The 22854-nt window shown below is 39.1% G+C and overlaps 1 protein-coding gene across 1 annotated transcript in view; it reads left to right on the forward strand.

Annotated features, from left to right (window-relative positions):
• Nucleotides 1-558: 558 nt before the first annotated feature.
• The window catches only part of pfn2.L (profilin 2 L homeolog), a gene marked incomplete at its 5' end in the record, with an annotated part of 28047 nt that continues 5751 nt past the window's right edge, over nt 559-22854 (forward strand). Inside the window, 2 exon segments of the mRNA NM_001087313.1 lie at nt 559-817; nt 15876-16068. Coding sequence (NP_001080782.1) covers nt 686-817; nt 15876-16068 — 325 coding nt within the window.

The following is a 22854-nucleotide window of genomic DNA, read 5'->3' on the forward strand; positions in this document are numbered from 1 at the left end:
TATGGGTTACTTTTTCAACTATAGTAGTAATCAAGCCCCCAATATTCTGCATTTAATCTATTTCAATAAAACCTCTGCTGCAAAGTAGCCCCAAAGCATACTCATAAGATTGCAAGTTATTATCCTTTATTTATATAGTGCTGACACATTTCTGCAGCGCTTTAGGCATCAATCACTGGCCCTGCAGAGCTTACACTCTAATTTCACTAAGTTCTTCACACAGCCTCTGATACAAGGGGAATTCTTCTCCCCGTAAGCCTGTGAGAGGATGTTGTAGTGTTTTGTCTCCAGATTGAGGACAGTCGCAGGCTGCCTCCATTTTATTTGCATGGATATGAGAGAGAAATACAATGACGCTCCTCATGCAGCACAAGCTCTATAGCTACTGCCCGTTACAGCAACTTGCGTGGTGGAGGTGTGCCAGTGTCCTTCCGCTGCTGGCGGAGGGATCTGCAAGCGGAGGCATTGGAAGTAGATAGGGGGAGGGGGACTACACCCGGGCGCTGCCCTATTTCCTTGGCTTGTGCCGGCTGTCTGAGCTCAGATTATCTCCGGCCGTGACGGAGCCGCTTCATCCCCCTTCCCCGGCCACCCGCACCCTATTCTCCCTGCAAACTCTAGCGAGGGACCGTTATTTTGCATTGTGACGACCCCCTTTTTATTTCCTCTTCTACCCGCACTGAAGATGTCCGGCTGGCAGGATTACGTGGATATGCTGATGGCCGATGGCAGCTGCCAGGAGGCCGCCATTGTCGGTTACGTGGACGCCAAGTACGTGTGGGCGACGACTCCGGGGGGAATCTTTCAGATTATAACGGTAAGCGGAATGAGGAGGCAGAACACGCGCCTGTAGCCTGATTGCCGTTATGTGCTGCACCTGCCGCCTGGGGGCGGGACCTCTCCTGCAACGGGCTCCGGCATTGCTGCTGCACAAGCACAAAAGGGCCCACGACTGGACACTTGCCGGCCGCCTGGCCTGTATTTCTCGCCGGCAGTTGTACTGTGTGTCTGGGGCGCTTTATTCCTATGACAGACACACGGTGTGCGTGCGGCGCTTTACTGGAGCCCGCTAGTGACCCGCCGCTGCGTATCAATGCGCGTCTCTAGGCACAGGGCCCTCTGCTTCACATCGACACCCGCCGCACATCGCATGCGACTTGTGTGTGTCACATCTCGTGTAATTAAACCCAGGGAAACACTGGCCTTTGTCTTATTACAGTCATAGGGATGTCTGAGGGGGGCAGAAAGGGCATTTGACTTACAAGTTCAGTAGAATCTCCATTTTACATTCTTTCAGGGGACCAGAAAAAAATGGTGTAAAATCCAGGAAAATGTAACATCAGGGAAATGTATTGTGTACAATAAATATAGATGGGACCACAAAACAACAATGTAAAATGAGGGAAAACTGGATGTAAAATTGAGGTTGCACTGTACAATACAAGTACTTTACAAGTACAAGAGAGCATTGCTGAGGAACAACAGTCGTGTCCCATATATCTCTCTATATATATATATATATATTGTAATGTTCAACTTGCAGCCTTTGAGTTTGTAGTTCAGCAAGAGCCTGGTCAGTACTAACACTGGGGCCTCCACTATTCCCCAGTTGCCAAGGTCCCTCTGTTGTGTTCCCTGTGCAAGGCTCATAGGAACAATCACTGCAGCCCCTTGGCTTCTTCTTAAACTGCACCACTGGCTCTTGCTTCATGCTGGGAGTTGTAGTGAGCTCCAGGCTATTCCCCCCCCCCAGTGAATTAATTAGCTGCCTCGTGCGTTCCAGTGTGCCAGTGAATGGATGTAGAACAGGGATGAATTGTGGGAGCAGTAGCAGGAGGGCTGCAGCATGTCCATCTTTGGTGTAGGATGAAATGTGTAGGATCAGGCCCGTTGACTCACCACAAGTCGTTTGCATAGCACCCAGCCGCTGTCGTGGATGAGATTTAAAGCACCTGACGTAAGCAGCTTTCGCGAATCCCAGCCCCCGCTTCTCTCTCCATATTCTTCTGCAAGATGGCGTGGTCCCATTGATTTTCTTTTTCCTCCTCCATCTACCGAACGTTTACATTTTTTTTTTGTTATTCTCTCTGCCCAACCTTTTTGTTGGTTACCTATAGTTCTTTTCTCACTGCTCTGCCATTAAGATTTGTGCTTTTTGGGGGATGATGAGATCTAATTGGGCAGCACAATTAAAAATTCTGCTGCATTCACAATGGCATCCTGCTGAATACACAATGCCGGCCTTAACTTTTTTCATGGCTAGAGAAGAAGCCCAAGAAAGAGCAGTTTGTTAGGTGATTGCATTAAAATCTAACGTTCAGTCGCTCCTTGTTTAAAGTGTTACATTATAGATGCAGTTTTAAGTTCATTGTTTCATATCGGAGCTGTAGTATTTTGGCATGAATCCCGAAAACTTTAATAACCACTCCAGTTGGTGCCGAAGAAATCTGTCATACCATTGGAAAGCTCATATTGCACATTGGTGTCTGTTTTAGGTTTTAATTGAGTTATATTTCAAGTCATTGACATAAAGCAGTGATTCCAGTTCCTCCTCTGATCATTTATGCCGAATATGTTCATCTACGGAGACAACTTTAAATAAAGAAAAATAATGCAAAAAGCAACATTTCAGTATAAATTCAATCTTTAATTTTTACAGCTATCTGGAAATGTAATTGCTAATGAAAGCATATTTTCCCCCCCTGTAGTACTTGTCCTTGCTCCATCTACCATTGAAACAATGTAGCAAGAGTCAGCTCTTCTCCAGCCAAAGCAGTTCTATCCCACTGGGAAATGGGGTCTTGTTTGGAAGCGAGCTGACACTTGTTAAATTGTTTCAATGGTTTGTGTAGTCAGGATCAGCAGTGCAGTAAATAGCAAGCAACTGACAAATACAGTAGAACCCCCATTTTACGTTCTTCAGGGGACCAGGAAAATGTAAAATCACGGAAATGTATTATGCATTATATATAAGTCGGACCACAAAACAACAATACAAAATAAGGGAAAACTTAAAATCAGGAGATGTAAAATTAAGGTTCCACTGTACTGCTATTACATTTCTGAATAAATAAAGAATTAAAACATTTTCATGTATATTTGAAGGTTAATACTTTTATTTCACTATGCAGATTTTTTGAGTGTTTGGTTGAAGTTGCCCTTTAACATCAAACTGCAAGATAGAGTGACAAATGTAGAACAATAGTCTGCTTAATACAGCATATGGGTTTGGTTAATACTCTTGTAGTGTCATTTATGGCAGGGAAGTGCACAGTTATGATATATATTTAGGCCAGGGATGATGAAACTATGACTATACAGTACCTCACTGCTATTTAACTGCAGCTCCTTGTATTGCTGATGGCTGAGATTGCAGGTTCAGCAACAGTAGTGCTCACTTATGATTTCTCCATATGTAAGCTTCCTGGGGGAGGGCTATTCACTGGACACTGATTATTCGTTGGAATACTGTCACAGGGCAGAGTAGAATGTTAGCCCTTGGGGATCCTTTGTGTGATCTTCAGAACAGTTGCTCAATATGTTGAGTTAATTGATGGAATATTCACTTGGCTTGCCTTCAGGAGCAACTGCACATTTCATGATTCATGCTTTATTTTTGCAGTACTCCGGTCAGAATGATTGACAGGGCTACCAGTGCCTATCAGATGACACTTTTGTGGCTGTCGTGCTTGCTGGATGGGTCGCATATAGAATATTTAGGCCTGGTATGACACTGCAGTTATAAGGCATTGCCAAAGTGCTGAGAGCTGCTGCCTGTTACTGCTGTGTAGTGCAGTTTAACCTCTGTAGTTGAAGCTAAACTCGTCTTCTTTTATTATTTATATCACATTTACTCATTTACAGAGATTGGTTCAGCATTTACAGAGAGGAAAAAGCCATCTATTCTTGTTGGTGATACAAGGTATAGTGGGAAAACTAGTCTGCAGTCTGTAAATAGGTATTTGGTTTCCTTATTTTATTGGGCAAGAGGACTGTGCAGTACAGCAAAAATGCTTTAATGTAAAGGGGAAACTAAAGTCTAAAATTGAATAATGCTAGAAATGCTGTATTTTATATACTAGACATAAACCTGAATTTACTGCACCACAAGCCTAATTAAATAAATGATTTATGCTTTCAAAGATGATCACAGAGGGTCACCATCTTGTAACTTTGTTAAACATCTTTGCAAGACCAAGACCATTCACATGCTCAGTGTGGTCTGGGCTGCTGTTTAGGGATCGTCATAAATGATCAAAACAGCACAAATCAAGTAATATCTGCCATAGAAGCCGATACCGCAAGACTGATTAATAATCAGAATATTCAGACTGCACTGGGTCCTGTGTTGTCGCGTAATTTAATGTGGATTTTATAGTTTTTGTATTGTTTAATACAAACTTTCTCCAACTCAGTGGCTGCAGCAAAATAATCCTCCAAATAGAATCCCATTTTATCTGTTTAAATCTGGCTCCATGATCTTTGTCACTGTAGCTGGAGTTGGAAACATTAAAGAGGATGTAAAGGCAAAAATAAAATCCAATTTTTACTTTATTAACTGAAAAAGAAAGAGGAAGAGAAGGTGAAGTTCCGCACACCAGATATTAAAAGCCAAAAATCTTTATTAATCCATGTTAAGAACGCACTGCATGGTTAGCTTGACGCGTTTCGGGCACAGCTGCCCTTAATTGCTTATGATTAACGGCAGCTGTGCCTGAAATGCGTCAAGCTAACAATGCAGCGTTTTCTTAACACGGATTAATAAAGATTTTGGTTTTTAAATATCTGGTGTGCGGAAATTCACCGTCTCTTCTTCTTTCATTTTGTGCGGCATGGGACGCAGAGTTTTCCTGCACTCGGATATATGCCAAGTGCTGCCAGCTTTGAATCACACGAATGCGGTCATACTACTTTTCTAACTGAAAAAGAAACCTATCCCCAATATACTTTAATTAAAAAATCTGTAGTTTTTATAAGAAACCTGATTGTATGCAGTGAAATTGCCCCTTCATTTACTTGCTCTGACTGCTGCAGATAGGAATCTCTACACGGTCGCCGGCTGTTCTACAGGGAAACAAACAAAGCTGCTCGAGTTCTGGGAAGTCCCCCCCCCTGCAGTTTTGCAGTAGTACAGTCCTTTCCTTGCAGAGCAGTTGGGGAATGTCTGAAGTTTCCTTTTCGCATCAGTCAGAGCAAGTAAAAGTACTTTAATTAAAGAAAGTAAAAAAGGGATTTTCATTTTTTGCCTTTGCATCTCCTATAAAGGGCTGTGCTATAGTAGTTGAAATTAAAGGGGAATCTCATTGGGAATTTTTTGTATTTTTTATTTAAATTTTTTTTAAACGCATCAGTTAATAGTGCTGCTCCAGCAGACTTCTGCACTGAAATCTGTTTCTCAAAAGCGCAAACAGATTTTTCAATATTTAATTTTAAAATCTGAAACGAGGGCTAGACCTATTGTCAGTTTCCCAGCTGCCCCCAGTGATGTGACTTATTTATGCTCTGATAAACTTCAGTTACTCTTTACTACTGCACTGTAAGTTGGATTGATATCACTCCCCTCCCCCCTCCCAGCAGCCTAACCACAGAACAATGGGAAGGTAACCATATAGCAGCTCCCAAGATATCAGCTGCCTGGTAGTTCTAAGAACCGCACTCAATAATAAAATCCAGGTCCCACTGTGACAGATTGTTACATTGAGTAGGAGAAACAACAACCTGCCAGAAAGCAGTTCCATCCTAAAGTGCTGGCTCTTTCTGAAAGCACATGACCAAGCAAAATGACCTGAGATGGCTGCCTACACACCAGTATTACAACTAAAATACACTTGCTGGTTCAGGAATTAAATTTTATATTGTAGAGTGAATTATTTGCAGGGTAAACGGTGTAATTTAGAAATAAAAACTACACCATGACAGAATCTCTTTAACGTTACTCCTTAAAGAACAAGGAGAAGAAACAGCTGATCTGCTGGATCTTACATTAGCCTTCATTTGCAGACACACCGCGGGTTTTTTTTTTTTGCACAATTTTTACACAGTTTGTGTCCATACACCCCAATGACTACATATCTGCTGATACGAAACGCATCAGGGATCTGATGTTTTTAACAAAGTTGGAATAAAAATTACCTTTTAACCTATACGGATGGAAACGGAGTGCTCGTCTATTCTTGAAAATTGATCGTGACTCACCTACAGCTACGGGCTTGGGGCGATACACCCGAGCCACCCGTTGGATCTGGTGAGTTCCTTTGGACGATTTACCCTTTAATACTTTTTAAGGCACTGTGAACTTAGGAGCCGGACCCGGAGTATATGCACCCGGGTCACTTATCACTTGCGGGTGAGCGCTTCACATTTGAACAGAATAATTGGCCGCCAATATATGTGTTAATGGGCACTTAGTAGCAATAGTCTTTTTGCACACTGAATCTCAATACCCATTTAAGTGGTATTTGCCAAGAAATATTCCTAGTGTTTGGCACCAAAATTAGTAGATATTTTATATTTATCCATACAGTGCATATCTGTGCAGACAGAGGAGCCAGCAGATTGTCTGTTTCTCTCCCTATGTTTATATGAGGGGTGAGAATCCGCCAAATCTGGCATTACAGCTTTTTGGCTTTCCAGATAAGAGACCCCATATCTTGGTTACTAACAGTGGCAAAGACTTTCTCTGCCTTTTTGTTTTATGAATTTCTTTCATGTCAAATTTCCAGCAGTCCATAAAAACAAAGCCAAACCAATCGCCAAACTATAGCTGGTAAGTCGGTTCCCACAGCTAAATATTTGCTTATGTATTTATCGATTAGTCCGCAGTGCTGTACAATAGATGCAGTTATTCACTGTACTTATTGATTACGTACAAATATTGGCTCGTACTGGATGTAAAGAGGACCGTGCAATTAGTTGCATTTTATTAAACTAAGCATCATCTGCATCAATACAAATGCTAGTTAATATTTTTAGAAGTGTAAAATCTAGACGGCAGTCTTGTGGATGGTGTGCATGCAAGGCTTGGTATTTAGGGACATCAGTAGTGACGCCATGTTTGTCCTTATGCACCATCTGTCTCTCACATTACGGAGGTCAAGCCATGTAATGACTGTTTTTGTACTTTTTCATTTCCCTTTTACAAACTGCATGCTCCAAGACCCACCTCTGTGACTTAACACATTTATGGGATGTTTTCATTGCCATTGTCATTGCAACTGTTTCAAAATGTGTTTAATGCTAAGCATCAGTCAGGAATAAGAGCTCAAAATTATAGCTTTGTTTTCTTTGTGATTTGAGGAGCTGCAGTCTTGTATGGATTTGTTTTGTAGACGTTTGGACCCAGAAGAGGCCCGCTGAGGATCACTTTATAAATTATTTTGGGACCACTACCTCCTAGTTCTTGGCAACAATAACAGTGAGCGGCTCTGTTTTAGGAACTGGGGATGTTGCCATTGTTTGCAGTATTGTGTTAAAGAATTGCAAAACATCTGGCGCCTGTTCACTTGTATTCAAATTATCCCCAAAATACCACAAAGACCCAATCCTGAAAGTAAAAAAGTTTATATATAACAGAACTGAGACTTGCTATGCTTCCAGCTCAGTCTTTTTTTTCTTAAAGGGGAACTGTTATGAAAATGCAAATTTAATAGAAGCTTCCTCATAATGAAATAAGAAACTTTCTAAATACACTCAATCATTCTGCATTATTTCTGAAATAATCAATTTTATATTCACTATTCCTCTCAGCATCTGTTTCTCTTCATTCTGGCTTTATGCAGCATTTGGGTGTCAGATATTCATTGACAGATCTAATATATCTTATAGTGGGGCTCCTTTCCTAGCAGATGAATTAGAGCTCACTCAAATAACTGATTCCAGTACAAACAAAATTTAACAAAATGACAGTCTTTTGCACAAATGTAGAGAGACAGGATTTCTGGTGATTTTAATAGTGAGTTCTAAAACATCTTCTAGGCAAAAGATATGATATTTTGGATCATTCAGCTGACATCCAACACCTGAATGAAGCGAAACAGATGCTGAGAAGAGGGATAGTGAAGATAAACTTGATTATTTCAGAAACGTTACAGAATTTTTCATTGATTGTATTTAGAATGTTTTTATTTCAGTATGCTGAAGCTTATATTACATTTTCATGATTGTTCCCCTTTAATAACCTTTACCAAAATAGAACACCAAAAAGATTTAAACTCTGCAAAAGTTTTACAAACATTTTAACTAGTTTGGTAGGGTATGAAATATTGTGCCCAGAAGGAGATTTTAGTGCCATCCAGTGGGGCTTTAGTACAATCCATACTGCATAAAACCCCAAAAATATGGCTAATTTATAACAAACTTTGAAGCAATTGGAACTAAGCATGGGGGTACTGCGCTGACTGCAGTTTTCATTTTGTACCACTGATATTGCTACAGCAGGAATAACTGCCTAACCTTTTATTCAGCTCTCTTTCATTCCATGTGTCTGGTCACTAAGGGGGTTATTTATTAAAACTATTTTTTCTGGTCAGGCTGCAAAAAGGGCAAATCCGAAAATCCGCTATCTCAAACCTGTTGGTCATGTATAAGTCATGGCAGATGTCCGTATCCCAATTTAAAGATATCTTGGTTTGCACTGCGATAATCTGAAAAATTTTGGGTTTTTGTGCAATAACCTGAAAATTTGAGCAATTTGGGAGAAAAGTCCCGATCCGATTTTTTTTTTTTTTTTTTTTTTTGCCAGCTATTTTAATGAAAAATATGGCAAAACCATGGGTGGGAGTTTGGTCAATTTTTTTTTTTTTTTTTCAATAAAAAATGAGAGAAAATCTGATTTTTAGTAAATAACAAGTGCAATTTTAAATAAAGTGACCATTCATCAGGCAAAAATTCTACAAAAATACCTATTTATTCTCTTAATATCTCACTTCTTTGGTAAGTGGCTTCACCTCTGTTCAATCTCCAGAATACTATAATCAATGCTTTTGGCACGTTCTTAGTCCTCACCAGTCCCCCCCACTCCGCACGACTATCCTTTTTTTCTTTGCCAACCTCCATGTCTATTTTGTTCACCTCCGGATGCCAAAGTGGTGAAAGCAGAGTTCAGGCATAAGCAGTGGTGCCAATAGATGAAATCAAATGAAAGTAATGTCCGATGTTACTACCTGTTCACCGGGAGCATATGAGGAGCGCAAGATGGTGTCCCTGTCGCCACTCCTAGTTGCATCAGATAATAACTTTGTGGTTCTGTTAATAAAAAGTGCAATATGTCATATTTGCTTTTCATTGATTTTTTTTGTTTTATTCTAGCCGAAATAAGCAAATGTATTCACACACCCTTCCGTGTATCAGATTTATATGCAAGCTACTGATCTTGGGTGCATCACACTGATAAGACACAGATCTCCCTGGGCTGTTATAGAGGCTTTTACATAAATGCATGCAAACCTGTTTTACTTTTGCTATTCATAGGGGGCCATCATTTTCTTCCTAAAGATTGCTGACCAAAGCCAAGAAAGAAAGAATAAGAACAAAGATGCTGACAATGGATTTAAACCATATTTATTGTTTGGTGATGCAGAATACACTCACTATTGTGGAGAGGGGTAATTCATGCTCTTGAATTGATAGAATTAAAGCCCCTGCAACTTCATCAAGGTATCAAAGTCAAATGTGGAAATTGCAGAAGGGATCATTACATTAGAAGGTCTGAAATGGCATTCTACTACTATGGTCCTTAGAGGTCACGGAAAGTTTAAATTGAGGAGGGGTGCCAAATGTTAAAACACCCCCTAGTGATTGGAATCACTTACCTGATATCCCAGACTGCTCCAAAAACTGCACCAGCCCAGGGTACTGTTTAGGAAGCACCATGGAGTGATCCACCTCTTCTTTCTTCAATGCCTCTGGGCCAACACAAAAAAACTTTAAAAAACCCCCAAAAAACAATGTTTTGCTTTTCACTTCATGCAAAAAGGAGGAGGAAGTGGATCACTCCATGGTGCTCACTAATAAGTACCCCAGGCTTCCTAACAGGAGCACTGGCCCGGGGTATCAGGTAAGAGATTATAATCACTGGGGGTGTGTAACATTAGGCACCAATGATTTTAGACTTTCCTGCTCCTTTTAAATTTCTTGCTGTCAGTGAGAGAGCATGAGTATATTATCACAGAAGTTTTTCAAATTCACAAGAGGGTGAGTACTCCGTTTGCATTTTCTTTACTTTAGAAAAAAATAGAGCTCATGCAATAAGGAAGGTACTATGCTGGTCTCTGTAGATTTCTTTATTTTTCTGGACAAAGCTCCCTTTCTAAGAAATATGAGTTTTGGTCTCCATTCATTACAAGGATTTCAAAGTTGCACCAAAATTGGACCCCCCCCCCAGCGGCTCAAAGGAGCTACTTTACCAGTGGAATATAGTTTGGGACAAGGGATTACTTACTAGTGGATTATAGTTTGGGACAAGGGACTACATTAACAGTGGAATGTAGTTTGGGACAAGGAACTACTTTACAATTGGAAGATAGTTTGGGACTAGGAGAGCTCCTTGGTGGTGCCAGGGCTGGTGTTCTTTTTAGACAAGATGCACCAGCCTGTGGGATAAAAGTGGGACCATTTACTTATCTTTCTTGCCTTATACAGGTGTACCTTAGCAGACTTTTGGGGGAATCTAATAAAAGTCGCAAACCGCAAAACAATTTGAACAAGTAAGAATAAATATTTCTTATATTGTTATTGCATTTTGATTGTTAATTGTGCATTGCCCACTTTTTAAGAAGTGCTTGAAGGTATCAAACAGCACATTTTTAGCAAACGTAAGTTTTACAGTAAGAAGTTTTTACATTCACTACGCACTGGCGCAAACTATAACATTTGCAAACCTTATTCCACTGTCGGAAGTGGTCGGTAAACAGTTTCCGGGTTCGCAAAAGCTATATTAAATTCACCCAAAGTCATAACTTTTCACATTGTGAATATTTTTTGCGTTACTGACTTTTATTACATTCCCCCATTTGTTTCACTCCTTAACCTACTGTAGATGCATGATGTGCTGGTGACACATGGGAAAGCAAAGTACTTTATACTCTGCGCTTCCCCCCATAAAGGAGCAACGGCAACTACAGCAACGTTTCAGACCATCCAGGTCCTTTCTCAAGCTGAGAAAGGACCTGGATGGTCCGAAATGTTGCTGGAGTTGCCGTATAAACTAATAAAGGCGGTTTTAGTTTTACAAGATGGGAGTGCTGCTATCTTTTGACTTTGGTCCTTAAGTATCTCTCTGCTGTTGGTTTCATCATTTGGACATGGATCTAGCATCTAATCTCTGTTAGTCAGGACTAGCGAGGGAAATAATGAGGGGGGGGAATAGATGATGGAGAAAAGGTGACGCATGTTAAGAGAATGAGGGTGTGTACAGGGTGGGGGGCAGTGACAACATTTTTGAATTGTGGAAAGGAGATCGTGCCAACTGCCTTTTTATCTTTACATAGAAGTTGAAGTACCCAGACTGTATAATATTTGGTGGACATCTACTTAAATTTGAGTTCCTCCACAGTCAGTGGTGCAGGAGATAATCCAGTGTAGGGAATAGAGTGTCTAACTGTATTTAATATTTGTGGTTTGTACCATCCCCAACAACTTGGGCAATAAATGCTCCATATAAAAACTTAAACCAAGGTTATCTGGGTTCTTACAGTATATCATGGCTTTATGTTTTCAGACCTCTTGCCAAAAAGGCTTACAAAATAGGTAGTCCTAGAAAACTTAATGACGGTCCCTGGAATCCTCTCCACATCACCAACAGCATTTTTATTAATAAAAAACAAAACTTTTTATTATGCAATATGATGTCCTGTTATATTGTTATAACCCTAATAATCAGCTTGAGACAAAGACTCCAATCTGTTACCACAGAAACCATGTCTGCCTCTTGACTGAAACACAACAAGTAAAGCATCAGGAATCCTATATTGTGAGAAAAGAGGTCCTCAAATAGCATCAATGACTTGCCTAATCACAAGGTGTCTCCTTTGATAGAATTGTAGGTTTAACAGAGTGAATGCATGATAATAAACTATAAAAACAACTATACTAAAGTGTTCTATGAATCTCTATAAGAACTTGTCTGTATTGGTGAGGAGTTGCGGCACAAAAAAATCTTTGCAGCCAAGAGCCCCCCAGAGCCACCAGCCCAGTGATACTTACTGAAGGCAACACTCCGACTCTTCTGTTAGAATCGCTTTGTCTATTGGCAGAGGTTACTTCTTTTGAGCCAGATGTGAGCGTATTTCTCGGTCTAGACTAGTGTGGGACAACTGGGGTGTTAACTGTTTGCTTGTCTGAACTCATCCAAAACCACCAGGCTATTTTTAATAAGGAGACACTACTTGTGTTCAGTAGTCCCTTTATGGAGTTTGTCAGTCTATGGTAAGTGGAGAAGGTAGCTGAATTATTATTATGAATATTGTGGGACCAGTTCCATACACTACTGATTCAGTTGTTTCTTAGTTGCTTTTTGTAGGTCTGAAAGCGCATTGTTGTGTTTCTACAAATGTTCGATAAAGGTAAAAAATATAATAAGCAAAACATAGCTCAGTTACTATAGTACTTCTGTTGCTTATGACTTTTAGTTTTTGTGCTCTTAGTACTAGGCTAAGCATGTTTGGGGACTGGTCTGCAGTTATCTTTGGAATTCTCTTGGTTACATCAAAACAGAAACAAACGATTACGACTAAACTGGTGTAGCTGTATTCCATGTGATGTTTCCATTGTTTTGGTCACCTGAATGTGTGTGTGTGTAATTACTGATTGTGTTACTACATTAAAGATGTACTTGTTTCCTCCCTCAACCAAAGAACAGGATTGTGGGTGAACTGTATGCCTTTTTAAAATTGTCAACTATTAAGGAAGCACAGTTTCTGTACATGAATAGCCTTGGAGCCACCCACAGACCCTTTTGATATTGGAGATATATATATATATATATATATATATATATATATATTTCGGTAATATATGATACAGTATGTGGGGATCAAGCAACAGAAAAAGAAATGTGATGGGGGCTTTAGATTTGTTTCTTCGTTGAGAACTCTGCACTGTATTGAAACAGTCTTGCCTCTGTTTTCCCTTCTGTGGTGTAGGCTATTCCCCAGCTTTCCCCTTGTTTCCGTATGAATGCCCACCTACTTATACAGGCACACTAGATCATAGAAGCCGTCATATTTGGGTTTTCCGTTTAAGATTTGTAGGCTGTTTCTAAAAAGGTTTTCATTCTCCACTGCCAAGTCAACCTAGGCTGATCCTCAAACTGGTTTCTGGGGCGTGATTGGACCAGCTGATGAGGCCTATGCTTGTCTGGGTTACTGTTTGCAAAGTGTATTTGTCTGTTTGCAAATATTCTGCGGTCGGCTATACAGTAAGAATAGATTGCATTGCCTTCAATATGAATTATTCTCAAAGGTTCCATTAGTTTCTTGTGGGTGAAATTATTCTTATTAGTTCTGTGCTTTGACTTAAAGGGATACTGTCATGGGAAAACATGTTTTTTTCAAAACACATCAGTTAAAGGAGAAGGAAAGGTTAAAACTAAGTAAGCCTTATCAGAAAGGTCCATCTAAATATACCAGTAAACCCCCAAAGTAATGCTGCTCTGAGTCCTCTGTCAAAAGAAACAGCACATTTCTTTCCTTCTATTGTGTACTCATGGGCTTCTGTATCAGACTTCCTGCCTTCAGCTTAAACCTCATTGCCCTGGGCAAGAGCATGCTCAGTTTGCTCCTCTTCCCCACCCCCTCCCTTCTCTACTGTAATCTGAGCCCAGAGCAGGGAGTGACTCAGGCAGGAAGTGATGTCACACCATGTTAATACTGCAGCTCCTATCCTAAACAAACAGAGAGTTTCTAGACCTTTTTACTCAGGTATGGTAAAACATTCTACAGAATAAATATAGCATTCTAGCTTGCACTATTGCAGCTAATCTATTGGCAATAAAATGCCTCCGTAGCTTTCCTTCTCCTTTAATAGTGCTGCTCCAGCAGAATTCTGCACTGAAATCCGTTTCTCAAAAGAGAAAACATTTTTTTTTTTTTTGTAGGTAGCAGCAGGCTAGCCGCAAGAAGCCAGAAAACAAATTGCTTTGAAATTCTTTGCAATAGTAATATAACATTTTTAAAAAGATTGTAATTTCAAAAGTGATTTCTGAATAGGCCAATAGTTTTTGCCGTTCGAATGGAAATTTGGATTTGGAATAATTTATGTTCCAAGACAAGCAAAATCTTTCTTGTGTTAGGGAGCCTTTATCTGGTTACCTTCCCATTGTTCTGTGGTTTGGCTGCTGGGGGGGGAAAAGGGAGGGGTGATATCACTCCAACTTGCAGTACAGCAGTAAAGAGTGACTGAAGTTTATCAGAGCACAAGTCACATGACTGGGAGCAGCTGGGAAACTGACAATATGTCTAGCCCCATGTCAGATTTCAAAATTAAAAATAAAACACATCTGTTTACTCTTTTGAGAAATGGATTTAAGTGCAGAATTAACTGATCTGTTTTGAAAAAAACCCAAAAAACATGTTTTCCCATTAAAATCTTACTCAACTTAATATGGTATTTGGTGCTCTGTGGGTGAAGTGAAGCTGGCCATATAAAGGCTGATTTAGGCTGCCATCTTGACCACTCTACAGTGGATCAGTTGGGCTTCAACTGGATATCTGGCTGGTTGGAAAACACATTGAGGAGAGGAGCACATTTGGATCTCCAGATTTATCTATATATATATCCTGTATGTATATATCAAATGTTTATACAAATGTATAAATCATAATGCAAATAATGTTTACCAGTCTGCCCGTATGCTCAGTAGGAACGACAGCCAGACAGCATTTTACAAACTGGGGAGAGATAGCACAAAAAAAAAAAAGTTTAAATTCCCTCTTCAGAACATTGAAAATTCATTTTAAGTGAATTCCTCACTGATCAAAGAGCAGTGCGTTACCATTTTAATTTATAAGCAAAAAAATATTTTTTGGGTTCACATTTCCCTTTAAGCAAGAAATGCTTAAGAAAATGCTTTGCTTTTGGGTCAGGGTTATACACGTATGTTTGTTTGTGTATGTTTTTTATCCAGCAAGTGTGGAAAGGTTGCTAGCCTCATGATCCTTATATAAAACATTACATTTTGGTTATTTACCCTTGAGTATGCTTCGCTTTGAATCTGCTCAGTTTATAGTTGGAGGGAATAAATGCATTCCGACACAACTTCTGAGCACTCTGCAATATACATGAATTATTATTTTCCTTACATATTAATAATACAGGGTGTGTAAGGAAACCTATTGTGTGCCATTGCATTCTACTCCTCATAACTGAAGGAATGTGTATACAAACGTTGTGCTTTGTGCTTCTTTATGCCCAGACAGTACAGTAGAGAGTGCTTGTGTTAAACATTCATGATACAGATATGGGATCCATTATCCGGAAACACATTATGCAGAAAGATCCAAATTACAGGAAGGTGGTCTCCCTTTTATCCAAATGATTTCTGTAATAATAAAACAGTAGCTTGTACTTGATCCCAAATAAGATATTATTAATCCTTATTGGAAGCAAAACCAGCCTATTGGGTTTATTTAATGTGTAACTGATTTTTTAGTAGACTTCAGGTAAGCAGATCCAAATAACAGAAAGATCTGTTACCCAGAAAACCCCAGCACTTCCGAGCATTGTGGATAACTGGTCCCATACCTGCATTTGTAAGGGGGGGGGGGGTGTATGTCCCCTTCACAGAATCCGAACAATTATGTATATTTGTTGTTGTAACTATTGTAGCATTTGTCTAAAATGAATTTAATCTTGAATAACAAATGCCTTTGTTCTGACAGCCTGCAGAAATTGATGTGCTCATAGGGAAGGACAGAGAAGGATTCTTCACTGGAGGCCTAACTGTGGGAGGAAAGAAATGCTCTGTTATAAGAGACAGCCTCTATATTGAGAACGATTTAACAATGGACATCAGGACAAAGAGTCAAGGAGGTGAACCAACATACAATATTGCTGTAGGAAAAGCTGTAAGAGGTAAGGTCCAAATACAATTCTTGAAATTTATATATATATATAGCTTCTGTGCTATTACGGGTGGGTGGCAGAAGGGATTTTGTTGGTGGTTGGACTAGAACTAACAGAACAAGAAGTTTGACAGTTTTTAGATGGCAAGTATTTTATTTTCTAAATGTATCACTGAAGAGAGATGGCAAACTGCTAGCCTTGGAAAAGTTCAGACAAGATAGCAACGACTTGCCTTAAATCATCGGAAGCATGTTTTCATAATATCCAGTCACCCTCTGTACTGACACCAAACCCATTATATATAAATATACTGAATGAAAAAAGGAAAAGAACATTGGTTGGGAGCAGCATTCACAGAAGCAAACAGCAGCCACTGAAGGGGACATGATTAAACAAAAATACATGATCTCTGCTATAAATGTTCATAAAATATTGTAAATATATCCGTTATTGTAGCCAAGAGGAATACTCGTATTGAGGAAATAGCTAAATATCTGTTGAGATCTGTTTTCAACCTCTCATAGCTATGCACTAAAAATCCTATATAAGTGAATAGGGAACTGTGGAGTAGAGTCTTGCACCACGTTATGATTCCTGCAGGTCCTAAAAGTCTCCATGGCAGTATTCCTTTCCGGCAATCTGTGGGTGAACTCTTATTACCCCCTTTGTCTTAAAAACCTGAAATAAAATACGTGCTTTATTAGATTCTTAATATGACACAGACTTTGATGAACACAGCATGTCCGCAGATGCTACCGCAGCTATTAAAGGGAAGCTGCTCAATGTTTGCTCCTTCAGTCCCATTAAACAGCTTTCTTGTCATACAGTGAGTTTAGGATCTGGTCTACACAGTTCAATTGCCCTTTGTTTTCACTCGAAACAAGTGGGACATTTTGATCATCATAGCCAGAAAACTGGTTGCTATTTACTAGAATGGGCAGTGTTCTGTACACATTACCCACGTGTGCCAGGAGTCATGTAGTGGTCCCCGAAGGATTTATATCTTGTTGAAACTAAGCTTTCACTCTTAAAGGGGTGGATCACCTTTAAGCTAACTGTTAGTATATTATAGAATGGAAAAAAAGAAGAAAAATTGATCAATGCACATTCCCTGGGCCCCTGTCATATCAGTAATCTATGCAGATGCATGTATTTACAAAGACGGGGTTTTTTAGTTACAAAATTATGATCATAAGATTGATAAGCCACCATACCACGTCAAGGTAAAACCCATATGGCGGTCCCTAACTATTTACCTCTGGTCATAATTTCAAATGCTAAAGCCTCCCGGCATAAGAGCATTACCTGAAAAATAAGGTCTCCCGACCTGGGCATTGGTTTTCATCATAGGGCTTAGTCCTCCCCCGCCATTAGCTTTCAAAGGGGAGAGATAACCTAGACCCCAGCATTGGTTCCATGAGATTAATCCTCCCCCGCTTGCGGCTTTTAAGAGAGAGAAACTGCCCAGACCAACACCCATTTCCAAAGGCATGGGGCCACCATTTAAAGAGACAGGTATGGGGGTGCTACAACCACATGGAAGCCTGGCCTGCAGCATAGCTGCTGAACTTCCAAACAGAATAAATCTGCTACAATACAAAATACAAAAAGGAAAAATTGTGAGAGCACTCCATGGCTAAATAAAAATGTACTAAAATACATTGGAAGTGCTACTGATCTGGCCAAATTAACTACAGACATAGAAAAAAAGAAGAAAAATTGATCAATGCACATTCCCTGGGCCCCTGTCATATCAGTAATCTATGCAGATGCATGTATTTACAAAGACAGGGGGTTTTTTAGTTACAAAATTATGATCATAAGATTGATAAGCCACCATACCACGTCAAGGTAAAACTCTCTTAAAAGCCGCAAGCGGGGGAGGATTAATCTCATGGAACCAATGCTGGGGTCTAGGTTATCTCTACCCTTTGAAAGCTAATGGCGGGGGAGGACTAAGCCCTATGATGAAAACCAATGCCCAGGTCGGGAGACCTTATTTTTCAGGTAATGCTCTTATGCCGGGAGGCTTTAGCATTTGAAATTATGACCAGAGGTAAATAGTTAGGGACCGCCATATGGGTTTTACCTTGACGTGGTATGGTGGCTTATCAATCTTATGATCATAATTTTGTAACTAAAAAACCCCCTGTCTTTGTAAATACATGCATCTGCATAGATTACTGATATGACAGGGGCCCAGGGAATGTGCATTGATCAATTTTTCTTCTTTTTTTCTATGTCTGTAGTTAATTTGGCCAGATCAGTAGCACTTCCAATGTATTTTAGTACATTTTTATTTAGCCATGGAGTGCTCCCACAATTTTTCCTTTTTGTATTTTATATTATAGAATGGCCAATTCTCAGCTACTTTTTAATTGGTCTTCATTATCTATTTTTTTTTTTTATAGTTTTTGAATTTTTGCCTTCTTCTGACTCTTTCCAGCTTTCAAATGGGGGTCACTGGCCCCATCTAAAAAGCAAATGCTTTGTAAGGCTACAAATGTATTGTTAGCGCTACTTTTTATTACTCATCTTTATGTTCAGACCTCTCTTATTTATATTCCAGTCTCTTATTCAAAGCAATGCATGGTTGCTATGGCAATTTAGACCCTAGCAACTATATTGCTGAAATTGCAAACAGGAGAGGTGCTGAATAAAAAGCTAAATAAATCAAAAACCAGAAATAATAAAAAATGAAAAACAATTGCAGATTGTTTCTGAATAGCATTCACATCATACTAAAAGTTAATTTAAAGGCGAACAACTATTGTTATAGGTATGTGTGGGGGTGAAAAGAAAATTATCTTTACATTTTTTTTTTATATAATTTTTATTTTTGGTTTATATAGCATACACAAAAATAACATCTCGACAGTCTTTTTATAATAATAAAGCATGTTATTCATACATTGTGATCATTCAACTGCTAGAGAGAATGCGGGACATGGGGAAAGAGGAGCTAACTAACAGTATTAATGCAGAACCCCAGGGTGATCATTTCTTTACTAAAGTTCCAAGCTCTTTCCTAAATAGCCTTTCTCCATTGACATCTCAGAGACATAAGTGAGTGTTAACCCATACTTATATTGCGAAGTGTTATCGTTCTACTCATACCCTGTGGTAGAGAGTGTGATGTCACTACGTCCCTCTCACTTAGCTATATTTACATTTTATATCAGCAATTAGATTTTGACAGTCACCTACAAGTTAGAAAACAAAGCAAAGATCTGATTGGTGGCTATGGGGTAACATCACCAGTGATATTCTTCTCTACTGATTTACACAGCTTGATAAAAAGGCTTCCAGCTAAACTATCGACAAATTTAAACCTTTAAATATCCCATGGTGCTTTGAGTTTAAGGATGTTGCTTCACCTCTTAAGAAAAATGCTTCATGCTTAGATGTTGTAGTGATATTTACAGTATCTAGTAGAATTAAGTCAGTCAACAGAACATAGTTTTTTCCCTTTAAAACATTTCACCACTCAACGTATGTACAATAACTTGTGAATAAAGCATCTCAAGGAAATAGATCTGTCACTTTTATAAGTTAAATGACCACCATAAATGAGAATCTTCATAGACATGTTGTAGTGATCTTTCAATTTATATTTCCTTGAGATGCTTTATTCACAAGCTATTGCACATAAGTTTTTGCCAGATTTTATAGGTTTATCATAGACCATAGCCATGAATGTCCTGTAAATTATATTGTTATAAACGGTGCTTAGTGATCTCATTGGTTATAAACGGTGCTTAGCGATCTCATTGGTTATAATCGGAGCTTAGTGATGTCATTTGTCACACGACCCGCTGAAACTTGTGTTTTATAATAAGTAAAGTTCTCCCTGTTGCAAAATATGAGGCTATTATAAGTCACAAACCAGGATAGGAGTTTTCTATGATCTGCAGGTTAGTTACTCTTATCAAATTATACACACTAAAATTGAAGTTACACAGGATTTACTATACATGTACCATGTAGTGTCTGTGAGCTTCAAACTAACCAGTTCAGAACAGGACAGTATATTATTAATTTAAGACTTAACTTTTAATGATTATGTTTCATAAAAGTGTAAATACACGCGGCCAACTACAAACACAAACCAACTCACATGGTCCATGTGTAGTGAATCCTGTGTAACTTCAATTTTGGTGTGGATATTATAAGTCACCTATGGGTTCCATGACCTTTTCCATGGCCTTCACCCTCGTGTTTTTATATGGTCATGGAACGCCTTGGTATCCTTATATTTTACGAGGGAGTACTTTATTTACTATATAAATACAGTTTTACTGCTTCCCCGATTCAACCAATTGCCATTTCCCCATAGGACAGTATTTGTGCAGAACCTGATTTGGGGCCGAGATGAAATGTTAGTGAGTAAAGAATCACTCTAAATTGTCAGCCCCCTCATTTTAGTCTGCAGCAACATCTCTACCAGATATACTTGAAGATAAAATGTTAAAATGCACATAAGGTCTGAACAGTATAGTCATATGCAGATGTATTAAAGGGGTGGTTCACCTTCAAACAACTAGTTGTTTTCAGATAGATGACCACAAATAACGAGTTTTTCAAATTACTCTTTTCTATATGTGACAGTTTTTCTAATATTGAAGTGTCAAGTGTCTTTTTTTTTTTCCACCTTCTGAAGCAGCTCTGGAAGGGGCGGTCGCCGACCCTGTAAACTGTTCTAAATTGATACATTTAGTTGATACATTTCTTATCTTTGTCCCTGCTGAGCAGAATCTCTGGGTTTCATTACAGGCAGCTGTTAGAATTGATACAAGAGTTACTAATACTCCAGAGATGCTGCTGAGAAATGGATCAACTAAATGTAGCAAAATTGTAACAGTTCAGAATCTGAACCTGAATTACTGAGCTGCCAGACTCAAACACCAGAGACACCAACATTCACCTTTAAACTTAGATTTTGGAAAAACAGTAAAAAATAAATAATGGAAAGTAATTGGAAAAGGTATTTATTTCTGGGGAACAATCTAAAAACAACTGAATTGAAAAAAAGTGTTTGGAAGGTGGACAACCCCTTTAAGGAAGTGTTTGAGACCAAAATTCGCCCAGTGACAGAAGGACACCATTCCTTTAACTGCAGTTGGGCAGGGCTTGCAGTTATTTTAGCAGCATTTTTCTTCCAGCAGTGGAAAGTGTTGGTCTGGGGTTGAGCAGTAAAGAGCAGTCATTACTCTAGCCATAGACGTGCAGATATATTCTTATGTCCTAGGAATGCTTGTTCATTGCAATCTCCCGACCTACCACTAACCATTCAGATTAGATAAAGTAGTAAAGAGAACAAACGAAACAATACTTTGGCCATCACTTGACAGGCAGCAATCGTATGAAAGTTATGTCCAACAAATAGTAGTGACCCATTGATATTGTCAGACAATACATGTAGAGATATCGTTAGCTGACAGAAATACCTGTCCAATCGACTAAACGACCAATCTCCATGGCATGAAAATGTCAGAACGATCCGCACACTGTCAACAAATCATACGAAATGAAGATCCCTACAACGTTATCTTTGTGTCTTTGCCAGCTTTAGTGGTTCCAGACTTCAAAACATTTGGTTGTGCATTGTCTCGACCTTATAATCTCAGGCTACATTTCTCATTTCTCACTCATGCTTTACTCTTTAACATCAACATCTTTTGTCTTTGGCCCATTTCACTGATAGAAAGCCATTTGAAATATCTATCCAATGTCAAAAAATACAAGATCATTTAGTTTGGGCTTAGAAAATAAGAGCTTAAATACTATCTGAACCACCAGAAAGAAGTATGTGTTTATTGTTGGAATCAGGTAGGTCTTTCAAAAAATAGAGAGGGGGCAACTATAGTCTTGATTTGTAGGAACCAATTCTCAACCCCCTTAGGCTCACAGTGTAATGCAACCCCTCCCTCACCAGAACACTGGCCAATTACACATCCCATGACACGTCACTGCAGCCAACACAAAGCCCAGCCCCTAGCACACTCCTGACTTGTAATGTACAGAGGTACAGAGTACCATTACCTGACTCTTCTTCTCTCAGGCTGCTGCAGATGCTGTGGTGTATTGCTGTTTACTACAGAGAGGAGATAAGACCACATTAGGCATGATATGCCCGTATCTAATATTTACCCTGTCACCATACATACATTTCTTCATTGACTGCATACATACATTTCTGTCCTACTACTTTAGTTAAAGGAACAGTAACATCAAAATAATTAACATGTTTTAAAGTAATGAAAATATAATGTACTGTTGCCCTGCACTGGTAAAACTGATGTGTTTGTTTATATAAACTAAAGTATTGTTTCTGAAGCAAGCTGCTGTGTAGCCATGGGGGCAGCCATTCAAGCACAGGATACAGAGTAGATTAACAGATAAGATCTGTAGAATCCCATTGTATAATGCAAATCTTATCTGTTATCTGCTGTGTAACCTGAGCCTTTTCTCCTTTTTCAGCTGATTGGCTGCCCCCATGGCTACGCAGCAGCTTGTTTTATAAACTATATTAGTCTTTCTGAAGCATACGCAGCAGTTTTACCAGTGCAGGGCAACCGTACATTATATATTAATTACTTTAAAACATGTTAATTTTTTTTGATGTTACGGTTCCTTTAAGCTTTAGTTCTCCTTTAAAGCTCTATCTTTGACATTCTAGATCTACAAAAGGGTCATCTTTCTGAACTGGCCTATTGAATATTGATGTCTTTATATTTGATGTTCTTTCTTTTGTTCTTTGGGCCTTGTTACATATCGGACCTAACTGAACCTAAG

This window comes from Xenopus laevis, chromosome 5L, assembly GCF_017654675.1.
Source record: "Xenopus laevis strain J_2021 chromosome 5L, Xenopus_laevis_v10.1, whole genome shotgun sequence".
In the NCBI taxonomy this organism is placed as follows: domain Eukaryota; kingdom Metazoa; phylum Chordata; class Amphibia; order Anura; family Pipidae; genus Xenopus; species Xenopus laevis.